This window comes from Gambusia affinis, linkage group LG07 (genome assembly GCF_019740435.1).
Source record: "Gambusia affinis linkage group LG07, SWU_Gaff_1.0, whole genome shotgun sequence".
Classification (NCBI taxonomy): domain Eukaryota; kingdom Metazoa; phylum Chordata; class Actinopteri; order Cyprinodontiformes; family Poeciliidae; genus Gambusia; species Gambusia affinis.
The window spans coordinates 28,741,832-28,753,878 of record NC_057874.1 but is presented as its reverse complement, the minus strand read 5'-3'; the positions used below and the strand labels follow the sequence as shown (position 1 = coordinate 28,753,878).

Here is a 12,047-nt window from a genome sequence, read left to right as displayed (position 1 = left end):
TGCTTACCGTCAGATTGTAGCTGTGGCATCGTGTTACGGCGTATCCAAACGTTTCCCACTGGATGGTCAGCTGGCGGGCGCGGACGTCCACCACGTTGACGTTCTGAGGTCCGTGGACGGGATCTGAAGTGACAGCAGACGGAGAAACACAGTCAGCAGTCGGATCAGAGCAGGAATCGATCCACTTATTCCTGGATTTGCTTAATCTGGTTGCAGTCTGAAACAAACGGCTAATCCCTGATCAGTGGCTGATTCTGCTGGCTTAGATGTCTGCAAATTAACTTAATGTTGCACATAATTCCTTAAGGATGTAAGATATCATTTAGGAAGCTTTGGAGTAAGATTGTTAAACTGAGGAAACTACCAATAGAAAAAAAAAAATCACATTTTAGATTGCCAGAGCAAAGAAAAAAAAATCAAAATAGAAAACTGCACTCAGAAATATAAGCAATTTTTTCTAACATATTCAATGGCATAAAGACAGAACTAAATAAAAAAATTGAAGTAGGATATAATCTCTTAAAATGTGGATTAAATTGATTCACTGGCAAAAACAGAAAATCTTAAAATAAAACCTCCAGAACCAAAACTGGAGCGCTGGAGGCATCGAGCAGAAAACAAAAAGAAACCAACGACTTCATCATGAGCAGGTGTGACAGACAGGAAACAAACAAGAACAACAAAATAAAACAGGAAGTCAGCCAATCCAGAGATATCCGATCACCAGGGGGCGCTGCAATGTTAAAGGGACAGCCCCTTAAAAACAGATCCCATAAGGAGCTTACATTGTTTACATATGATAAGTTACTTATGATAAGTTACCAAAGATGATAAAACAACTTTAATTTAAAATTCCAGGTAAGTTTTTTATTCAAATCAAATCAAATCAAACTTTATTAGTATAGCACATTTCAGCATCAAGGCATTTCAAAGTGCTTTACATCAAATCAAACACAAAAACACAATGCAACACAGAATCAACAATAAAAACAACATCAAGTCAGGTTCCGTCAATAAATTTGCAATTGATTACGTTTCGAATAAAACTCTAATCAGGTTGGTTTTTAGTTGAGATTTGAAGGAAGTCAGTGTTTCAGCTGTTTTACAGTTTTCTGGAAGTTTGTTCCAGATTTTTGGTGCATAGATGCTGAATGCCGCTTCTCGTATTGTTCTCTTCAAAATTCTTCATCTGATTCAATTTTATGTTTTCTTTCCAAACTGGTTTGGCTTTTTTAGCTAAACATTTATTAAGGTTTTTCTTTACTGCATTTTAACTAATTTTTATCCAGAATCTGAACAGTTTTGTTTATTAAACCACTGAATGCTGTTAAAGCATTAATGAACCCGTGTTGACATATGACTCTGTTAACAGAAACCAGTCATTAATCCACAATTTGTCCTATTTCTTTAGGTGCACAAATTAAAAATCTCAACTGCTTGAATGATAGAAATGATGACTTTTACCTCCATTACTTGCATATAAAACAGGAACAGGCTGAAAAACTCTCAGATTTCTGTGGTTCTGTCTGAGGTCTCTCCTGGATTTAGGATTTTATTAGAAATGCCACAGATAATGTTCTTCTTTAGTTTTTTCCTATAAAACTTCACAGTTTGCTGTCAGGCAGTTTTTGGAACAAAACAGAAAAAAAAACAGTGAAAATCTGCCCAGTTCCATAGAAAAACATACAGAAACCTGAAGAAATATTAATCAGATCCATTTAAGGATAAAATAAAAGTTTGACTGGTCTGCAGTTAGAAACGGAAACTGCTCTCTCAGTTTCTGTAGCTGTAGAGAAGCTGACTGTAGATCTCAATCTTTAAAAACTCAGAAATATGAGATTGCCTTGAAACAAAATCAAAACTTTAAAACTGTTGTGGTTGATATGTTGGATAAACTTGTATGCTGGCAACTAAAAAGCAACCTTCACTCAAATATTTTCATGTTTCATAAAATAATAAATAGAATTGGATTGTTTTGAATAGTTTTGACTCTGGCTGCAACAACCTGTCCTACTTCCATTCACACACACACCTGTAAGCCCCCCCACACACACACACCCTCCATGCACTGTCCCCACCACATGTTGGCCCCTCATCTGCTGCTTTCTCTAACCACAACTGACTCTCCTCTAACGAGCTTGTTGAAACTCATCATCCTGTGTGCCTAATTAGCTTCTATCAGCTAACGACGGCAACCAAAGCAGGTCACTGCATAATTTAGAGGCTGTACTAGCTGTACTTTTTGGAGGAAAATTAACATTTTATTAATGTTAATGTTAATGATGGAGGTGGATTCCCCCCCAAAAAAATGTGTGCAGGAGAAATGGTTCCTGGCCGTCAAGCAGACCTTGGTTGATAAGCTGGATAAACATCTCACAACCCAGCCAATAAATCTACCGCTGGATCTTCACATTGATTCACAAACAAAAAGTTTTTTCTCAACATCTGGGGACATTTTTTTTTATTATTATTTTACTTTAGTTTCTCACCAAAAATTGTGTACAAGAAATGTGAAAAAATGTAAATGTCGCCATAAAATCTTCAGTGAGTGTCGGGTTTGTATAAGCTGCTGCACAAAAAGGATAAATGTAAACTTAACTAATTTAAGCATATTTCACAAACTTCTCATTTCCGTTTTGTTTTTAATTAAATACTGGATTGATCAATGGGAACTTTTGGCAAAGAATCCAATCCATATCACTAATAGCTTTGTGAATGCCGTCGAGTGCTTTAGAAGATTATTCCCTCAAGCTACTTAAATACGATGTCAGATGAGCCAAAGACAAAGATTAGACAACGAGATCCTGGATAAACTGAGACCATCTGAGCTGAATGTTTCTGCTGGTTGTGTTCACATACATCCAGTCCTGTGCTTTTATGTCCATCAGTTTAACTCCAGAGGTCTGGAAAATGTTTACCTGAGCTCATGTTTCTCCTTTGCATGGTTGGTATTAAATATCTTAGAGAGCAGCTGGTTTGCGGGTTTGAACTGTTGCTGTGTCCTCTGTCTTACTGTTTAATCCCAGGTCAGGTGGGGGTGGATCATTTCTGAGTGTTTTGTTACAGTACAGGGGAGGTTACCATCTGCTGCAGGTCTTTTGGTGACCAAAGACAAACCTTCTAATAAGTAGCTCTAATTTGTTCTTGTGAGACTTTCTGTTTTGAGAAAGTTCAATAACTCAATAGAAATTGTTTATTTCAATACTGGTTTTATAGACTCACAATCCATTTCTACCTCCAGCTTGGTATTTAACAGTGACTGCAGCAATTAACAGAATAGTATTCAATTACTCTGGACAACCTCACACCCAAACAAAACTTCCTACTTTTCTCATGAACAGGAGCTGCTAAGTGTCACAACATGACATTACAGTAAAACGTCTCCAACAAGCGGAACAGGAAGCTTTGTTCCGTTTGACGAAGATCAAATGGAACAAAGAAAAATTCAGATCTTTGTCAAACGGACCCACACACGCCAACACACACAAACACACAAACACACACACACACACACACACACACACACACACACACACACACACACACACACACAATATAATTCCTCGATTACAGAGACATAATCCCCCATCACGGAGTCATGGAGTGAATAAAAACAGGTTTTCACAAAAACCTGCAATACATCAAAGCTTATCTGGCCGTTGATTTAAAGAATAGATTCAACCTGAGCAAATCAGAAATTTGCTCAGAGTTCTGGGATAAAACCAGCAACAGCACATAGACATTTATTTAATCCTGTAGCTTTTTAGTTTGGTTTTAAAGAATCCTAATCTTGTAGTAAATCTAACTAATCCCAACATGAACCCTCACTAATCAGAGATGGAAGTAGCTTAAGCAGAGTTAATCACCTGATTTAAAACAAAGTTTGGATAATTTCTGAGTGTTTGTCTAAATGGACCCATCTCCCTCCAGTGTCAGGGGGTTTGAAGTTCATCTCCATCTCATTTTCTGCTAAATCGAAGGTCATCTGAGAACCGATTTCTAAAATGTTTGCTGAGAAAACAACCAGTTGCAGAGAGATTGAGTGATATGGAGAGCAGGAGAGCTTAAGTTTGAATTATATCTTTGTTTACATCGTTACAGTGATGAGACCTCCCCAGATGACCTTGGTCCTGACAAATGCCAGATTTTCTATTTCATTCATTTTCTGCTCCTCTCCTTCCTCACACCGCATTAATTATTCCTTTCCACATCAATTTCAGTCGTTTCTTCACTCCCACTCTGGACCTGGTTGAACCTCTAACATTTGTCGAGATCAACAGAATGACAGACGAATGTGCTGAGAGATATAGGATCATTAGACGTCTAAAACAAGACTTAATAATCAATAATAAGAATGGAGAGGCTGGGTTTGGAGGGAGAATGCGTCAACTGACAGATGGGATAAAATATGTATGCATGGAGGAAGAACAATATGGCTCCACAGGGATCTGGTCCCAACAGTGGCTGCTAGCCTCATTAATCAGGAACGGTCAAGGGTTGGCATGTTAGCCATCACAAGCTGTGAAAGGCCAGAGTAGATGGCACAGCTACAGCACAGAGTGAGACAGTGAGGCATGCAGCAGAGAGATTACAGCACCCCTCCTCTGCACCATCATCAATACATGAAGCACGAAGGAGCCCAACGTCGCCACAATGAAAACAAACCACAAAATCCAAGAAACTGGACTAAAGTTCCTACTAATATATACTACAGTACAGTTGAAACCAAAGGTTTATATACACCAAACAAAAAGACGTAGATTTTTTTATGTTTCCATTGACCATGTAACTGTGCAGTTTGACATTTCAGAAAAGAAATGTTTGTTTGGGTGATGTTTTTTTATTTTTTATTTTTTTGCCTGTTTTGAAATTGGCTTATCTCACAAAACTGTAATGGAAACAATTTTTCCACACGTCAAGCCAGGCCTGTCACCATAACAAATGATGCTGGACGATGAACTGTCCCAGAAGTTATTACGATAAACAATAATGCTTCATATTACTTCAGGTGATATATTACTAGAAAAGATTGTATTATTTTCAAGTAATACAATAATAATATGATAAAAAAAGAAGACATTCTCAAACATCAATAAGTCCTAATGAATATTTAATACTGGAACTGGAAGACATTTTAAATATCCAAACTAAATAAATAAAACAAACAAACAAAATAAAATCAATTATAAAGTCTCTATAGACAAAATTGTCCTTCAAAGTTAAGACCAAAGCACCAGGCAGAAAACCTTTGTCATTCAGTTGTTGGTGGGAAGAGAGAACAGAAAAAAACAAAAAATAATGCAACTGGAAATTATTGAGTATTTGAATTTAACATATTAAATTTATTGCTTATTGTGATCGGCATAAACACAAGTCACATGATCAACAGCCGAGTGTTGCTTCTGGCGTAAAACATCGTCCGATATTAGTCATTTTTTAACATATCGCATCGGTTCGATAAATAAAACCGGGCAAATATTAACAAACAATATTTATTTCCATCTTTATCATTTTTTTTCTGGAAAGGGCAGGAGGAGGTTGGTTATGTCTAGTCCAAAATACTCTTCTTGAGTTCACAAGTTACTTTTTGGAAAAATACAAGGTAATTAAAGAGTACTTTCTACAACACATAGCATACATTAAACAAAACAACAACTAAGTTTTGCATTTCCAAAACTTTCTGAAAGTTCTAACTTAGTTCGCCTGAAACTTCAGCATTTTATGAGAAAAAAATGTGCAACATTGTTTATTCTATTTACCCTTCAGGTATGGTTTATTTATCTGATAACAGGATACTTTCTGGAAATTATAAGTTACTTTTCCAGAACTGCAGAAACTTACAGATGACATCTATTCTGCTTTAAAGTTCATTTTTAATTATCATCTGGAATTACAGGTTACTTTCACACAAGCTTCAGGATGCTAACAGGTTACATGGCTAAAATGTACAGGTTTTTCTTTAAAGCTATTCATTTTATTTCATTTCCATGTTTTAATGTTTACCACAGGAGACAGTGTTGCATGCTAAAGATTAAAGAGTTTCTAGATCAGATTTATCACAGTTTCTGTCTATGTTAGAGTATAATAAGCTAGTTTAGATTTAGTTTTCTAAGTGTTACCTGCCAGTTATCACTACAATGAAGGCTAAGAACCACATACTCTGACAGACAGTCTGTTGTTTGACCTGAAGCCGACATAAAGTTGTTCTGTCTGTCTTTGAAAGTACCTCAGAGCCTACAGGATGTTCCGGCAGGTAGGTATCTAGTTCAGGAGAGGGCCTGGTGAGGGATCGTGTTGTGGGATGCTTTCCTGAATCTGATGAATGAGCAGCAGAAATGGAGCCATTAATCCAGAGACTTTAGGGAGCCGTTCCAGTGAGAAGAGAATGAGAGGAAGAGGACGAGCGGAAATCAATCTTTCTGCCTCTTTCCACTCCTCGGCCTCTGCTTTCTTATTTTTTTCCCGTTATTTTTCTTATAATCTGAAAACCTTTTCCATCTATAATTTTATTTCTTAATGCATATTGGACATTGTGCTTATTATTTTTTAGTCTTTTGTACTCTTATGTTTTGTTGTCCCTGCATCGTATTTCACAGTTTCTTCCGTTTATGTTGCTGTTGCCGTATTTTTCTCATGTTTTCTCTCATTCAGTCCAGCACCTGTAGATGGCTTGTTAGCCACATTTTCTTCTTCCTGGATCTCTTATAAAGTTACCTTGTTAAAATGTGTTTTAATGCTAAACATTAGATGCAAAATTGGGTTTTTGGAAATGAGTGGAGACTCCAGATTCTTGCAGAATAATGTGCATAGAGGGCGATAAATCTAAGACTCTGGGTTTTTCCACTAATTGGGTACAAATATGAATTCTTTAAGTTTATGTTTTAGTAAATAAGAATGTTTTCTGATATTTATCATGTCATATTTCCTAGGTAAAGACATCACAAAGTGCTTCCCAACAGGCAAAGAAACCGGAGACAGTGTAAGAAGGCAAGAGCAGGAATCATGTATTTTGTTGTCATATTTCCTAAATTTATACTTGATTTTAATAAAGTCATTTACCACCAGATTGAGTTAAGAGTCAGTTTCTTCCCAGAAACCAGGAAAATTGAAGCTTTGCAGAAAATGTACAAAAAGTAACAAAAAAAGGTCCAAATTTGGTCCAGTGAAGTCATAAAATTACTGCACTTCAGTTCTGGCTTTGCTCTCATGACTTAATTATTTAAAAATAGATTTCTAAATTATGCTTTTAAAGACAATATACTTTATCTGTCCATGGCCTCTCATGCCAGAGTGGAAACATCTTTTTTTTTATTGGCTTCTTATGCACTTGATTCGTTTTTCTGCTTTCAAAGGAGACCCAAAAGGCAAAAACCTAAAAAAATGAGAGTAGACGAAAAAAGTGTGGAGGCAGTGTCAGAGAAAACACAGAGAGAAAAGCACAGAGAGTTTCCCTCTGGGAGAAACATGGCAGGGACAAGTTTTCATTCCTGCCTGCGTCTGCTTGTGTTTGGATGTCTGATATTTTATGTTGCTGTGTACCAAAAGCGAAGGGGAAATTACTTATTACTGGAACTACTCTGGCCAATGGCTAGAAATCTAATAAACTCTGAAGATCCAAGCAAACTTCCACCGATTCAACACACACTCACGCTTCACCTGAGGCTTCACTGCTGCATCTTCAGCATTAGCTGTGCGACTCTTGATATGTTGCAAAGGCTGCACTTTTTATCTGCATCCTCCCTCCAAACCAATAACAGCCTAACCTCTATATAAACACTCACACACACACACACACGCACACACGCACACACACACACACACACACACAGACACGCTCGGGCGAGCGAGCTCTCCCGTGAAGATGACCCTCAGAGGCAAACAAGCAACATCAGAAGAACTCCTCACAGGGATTTTCTCTCTCTTGTAGGATTTACCGAGTGTGTGTGGGTGTGTGTCGGGTGTTTCACTGGTGTGTGTGGGTTGTAAGGTGGCCTATTTCTGATACTATTTCTGATTAAACCTTTATAAAATTATGCACTAATATTCTTGATCAGCACCTGACTGGAATTACTTATAAAATTTTAATTATAAATGTCATATTCGTAGATATTTAGGAATTTTAGTGGATTTTTACCCACTTTTATTACAACCCCAAAACTTTTAATACATTTTATCAGGATTTTATGTAATGGACCAACTACTAGTCCTACTAGTGAGTATTAGTATTGAATATTAGCTTCAAACTAAAAGTTTCATTTAAAACTAAATATTCAGTGAAGGGTTTAACTATTTAGCTAATCTGAAGATTGAATTGCCAATAACCAGAAGTGGACTACCACAATAAGAGTTGTAACTGATTTGTTTCAATTGTTGCTCGTGATTCCTCGTCTTTATTCTTTCTTCTCCTTTCAATGTGAACAAAATTTCAACTTAAAACCGAAAACGAGTCGTTTTAATTTTAGTACAGATGTTTACTAATGGATCTACATTAACAGTGACTAGATCACCAGCAGGAGTTTATTTAGAGGACCAAAAGTCAGAGAAATTTCCTCTCCTGGTTATCGAAATTGAATTTGTATAATTTGTTTATCTCAGAGCTAAATATTTAGCTTCCTAACAAAATATTTAAGATGAGATAAAAAATTTGCTTGCAAGTTAAAGATTTAGTTTGTATCCATTTCTTTTATCTTACTAACTAAATATTTAGTTTCAAACTAAATATTTAGCTCGCTAACTAAATAAGTAGTTCAGAAGTAAATATTTAACCTGCTAACTAAATATTCAAGTTGAAGCTAAACATTTAGCTTGTTAACTAAGTATCTCAGAGTTAAATATTTAGTTTCTAAACTAAATGTTTAGTTTGCTAATTAATCCCAATGTTTTCTCTCTTACACCAGGCTAAATAATCCAGATTATTTCTGGTAATTCTTTACTGTAACTTTATGATCAAATCAAGTCTGAGCAGCTTCCCTGTCCTGGGACTTTGGCATTTTTAAGTCTGGGCTCTTCTGCTTCAATTGGTTTTGGTTACTTTTATGAATGAATGCCGACTGCCGACACAATATCATGCAGAAGCCGTCCAGGAATGTATGGCAAGCTGATTTAACATTTAACAAAAAAAAAAAAAAAACATATTTAATTTTGTATTTTAAACGTAATATCTGATAAAAATCATTTATTTCAGTGATAATTTAATTTCATTATTTTTTCTATATAGGAAGAGTGAGTCTGTATCAAGGTGCAAATGACAGTCGATGTGCACTTGTTTGATATTCTTATAGTTTTTCTCATCTACAACAGGCTTCTTCATATAAAAGGCCTCTGAGACAGATTACATCTCAGACAGAAAAAGATATTCCTTCATATTCAAAGCATGTCAGGACACTCATCAGTAACAAAAGGAACCACAGTACCTACACAGTTATCAGCCTTCTAATCATGACAGCTTTAAGACTCAATAAACCGGTTCATCGCTCCGACGCACAGACTCATTCTTTAATGCTTCCGCTTATCAGATGCGTATCTCTACACGTGTACCGTCAGATGTAGAGATTTAAAGCAGAACACAAGCAATCCAACACAATAAGACCCACACAGAAAGGCAGCAGCAGACAAAGCGACCCCCCACAGCTTCACGTCTCAGATAAATTGGATTAAATCGAGTCGGAGCAGATGCCTTTTAGTGGATTTTAATTACACCTCCCAGCATGGAGTCAACGACTGATAGTTAAACCATTACTTGGAGCGTCTGAATTAAACTTTGGAGCCAAGAAAGCTTGTTGTAAAACACAGTTTGAATCCATGATAAAGATTTTCCTGATCTCTAAAGTTAACCAGTGCAGTTTGTATCGACCTTTCACATGAAAATGATCCTTTTTTAAACCATTAATGCAAGAATGAACATAGAAGCTACAAATATGAGGCAAAACTAAAACAAAAACCAACTGAACTCCATGCAGTTAGAAAAGTATTAGATGGAGAAATTCCTCAACAGATTACAAGGATTCTATTGTTGAGAGAAATTTTACTTAATAGATTTAGCTGGCCCAAAGCAGAGGTCCAATCACAAGAAAACAGCACCAATGATGCAAAACACTCGTTAATGTCTGACGGTTCGGATAACTCCCTCTGTACTGCATCTGATCCTAGTTTTTCTGTTCCATAACCTCAAAATAATGTTTAATATTTACATATTTTTAAAAAAATGTTGGCCTAAAACAACCCCTATGTAAAGGTAGTACTGTCGTAAAACTGTTGCGCATTGTTACAGGGGTTTTTCGTCACAACATGCAAACTTTCCCATTCATTCTGAGAGCTGAAGTTCCACATGACGTTGCTTATTTGCTGCTTTTTAAAGCAGTGTAAAGGAAAGGGAAGATGCACTGCACACTGGCTTCTCCAGGCTGTGAAGTATCAGATGCAGGTGATCGGTTTTTGTGATTGGCAACAAAAGACACCATACACTTTTTCACGGAAATCAGCAGGTTATGATTGGTGGTCGATGGATTGACACCTTTAATACACACGCACATATTTTTTATTGTCAAGCAGAAGACGGAAGCCTAATCTGCCTGATAATTACTTCTCAATCTCTAACTCATACACTGCTTTATTAATCTAAAGTTGAACGGAAAAGCCTCATAGCATGCTGCAGCATCCTATGTTGCTGCGACTGCAATCCGTCAGCGGGACAGACACAGAATGAATGTATATTGTGTTATCAAGCCACAGGAAGAGGAATGCTTGGAGCCAAAACTACGCAGTAATGTGATTCAAAATGGAGCAGAAAGGAAATCTATTTCAAATCCAGCTTTATTAATACCATTGCTGCCTACAGGCAGGGAAAGGGACAATTGAGTTGTGGAAATCTGCAGGAAAATGCGGCTCAGAGATGGTGTGTTAAACAGCAAGAAATGAGAAAGAAAGAAGCAAAAATACAATTTAGGAAAAAGACAATAAATTACAAAAAGGAAACGCAAATGAAGAAATGAAAAAGATGTTTAGTCAAAGACGGAGTTCATAAAATAGGGTTCAGAGTCGGGGACAGAATCAGGGAGCTGTAGGGAAGGGTTTAAAGCAGTGACATAACAAGCCAATTGATAGCAAGGCCTGGGGTTAAACACCCAAAGCTAGCTACTAATTGGCTGAGAATGACGGAGTGACAGGCACAGAGATGCAGGGTGTGACCTGGAAGGAGATCTGCAGACAGAACGGAGGGGGTTAATGAATTCCTCTTCATAATAAAACAGAAAAAGTCATCGGCTGGGAAAAGATGGGAGACGCTGGAGGCCCCAGAAGAAGACGATGAATACAGCTGCTCGTTACAATAATGTCACTCAATTATATCTCTAACAGCCGGGATGGATTACAAAAGAAAACGTCTTCTACATTAACTCGAGGGAGTTTGATACGCTGCGTGATGATACCTCAGGTGTTTTACCTCGTCTTTGAAGACAGATCTGTATTTCAAAACCTTTCCCCTTGATCGCTCAAAGAGGGATCCCTCACAGGGTTTCCTTTTTAATATTCTGCTCTACAAAACTTATCAGGATTCCCTGATGGTCGTTTGTTCTGTCTCTCTACGGGAGCCGTGCCATCCAATCAGCTGCCAGAGTCGCAAGTCTAAATCTTTAGATAACCATGAAAGTCTTCATGAAAACCAAATGTTTTTAGACACAGTTTCCTTAGCAGCACAATGTCTTTAATAAGAAAATGTGTTGCACATGATGACAAATTCATCACCTGCTTCTTTCACAGAAGTTCCAGGAAATTCATGGTCTCTAGTGAAACTCTGGAAAATTGGCATAATCTCTATTTAATCACCTTGATTTAGCTCCACTGGTGGTGTAGTTAAAGTCCTATTCAGACCTGCTCCGACATAAAACCTCTGATCAAATCTGGTCTAACGCTTGTTAGCAGTAAATTAGCATTTAAAAAAGCTGCAGAATTACTAGTTGTTAGTCTCAAAATGTAAAAAATAAAATCAAGTTATAATGTGAGGACCATTTGGATCGCTATATGACCAGATATAAAAGTATAATCAAACT

The 12,047-nt window shown here is 37.0% G+C and overlaps 1 protein-coding gene across 15 annotated transcripts in view; it reads right to left on the bottom strand.

The window, feature by feature from the left end:
* The window catches only part of ptprt (protein tyrosine phosphatase receptor type T), a 294,966-nt gene that overhangs the window by 155,120 nt on the left and 127,799 nt on the right, over positions 1-12,047 (bottom strand). For all 15 annotated transcript variants that reach the window (XM_044121953.1, XM_044121956.1, XM_044121954.1 and 12 more), the window contains exon 9: positions 8-123. In XM_044121953.1, coding sequence (XP_043977888.1) covers positions 8-123 — 116 coding nt within the window. The remainder of the gene's footprint in view (positions 1-7; positions 124-12,047) is intronic.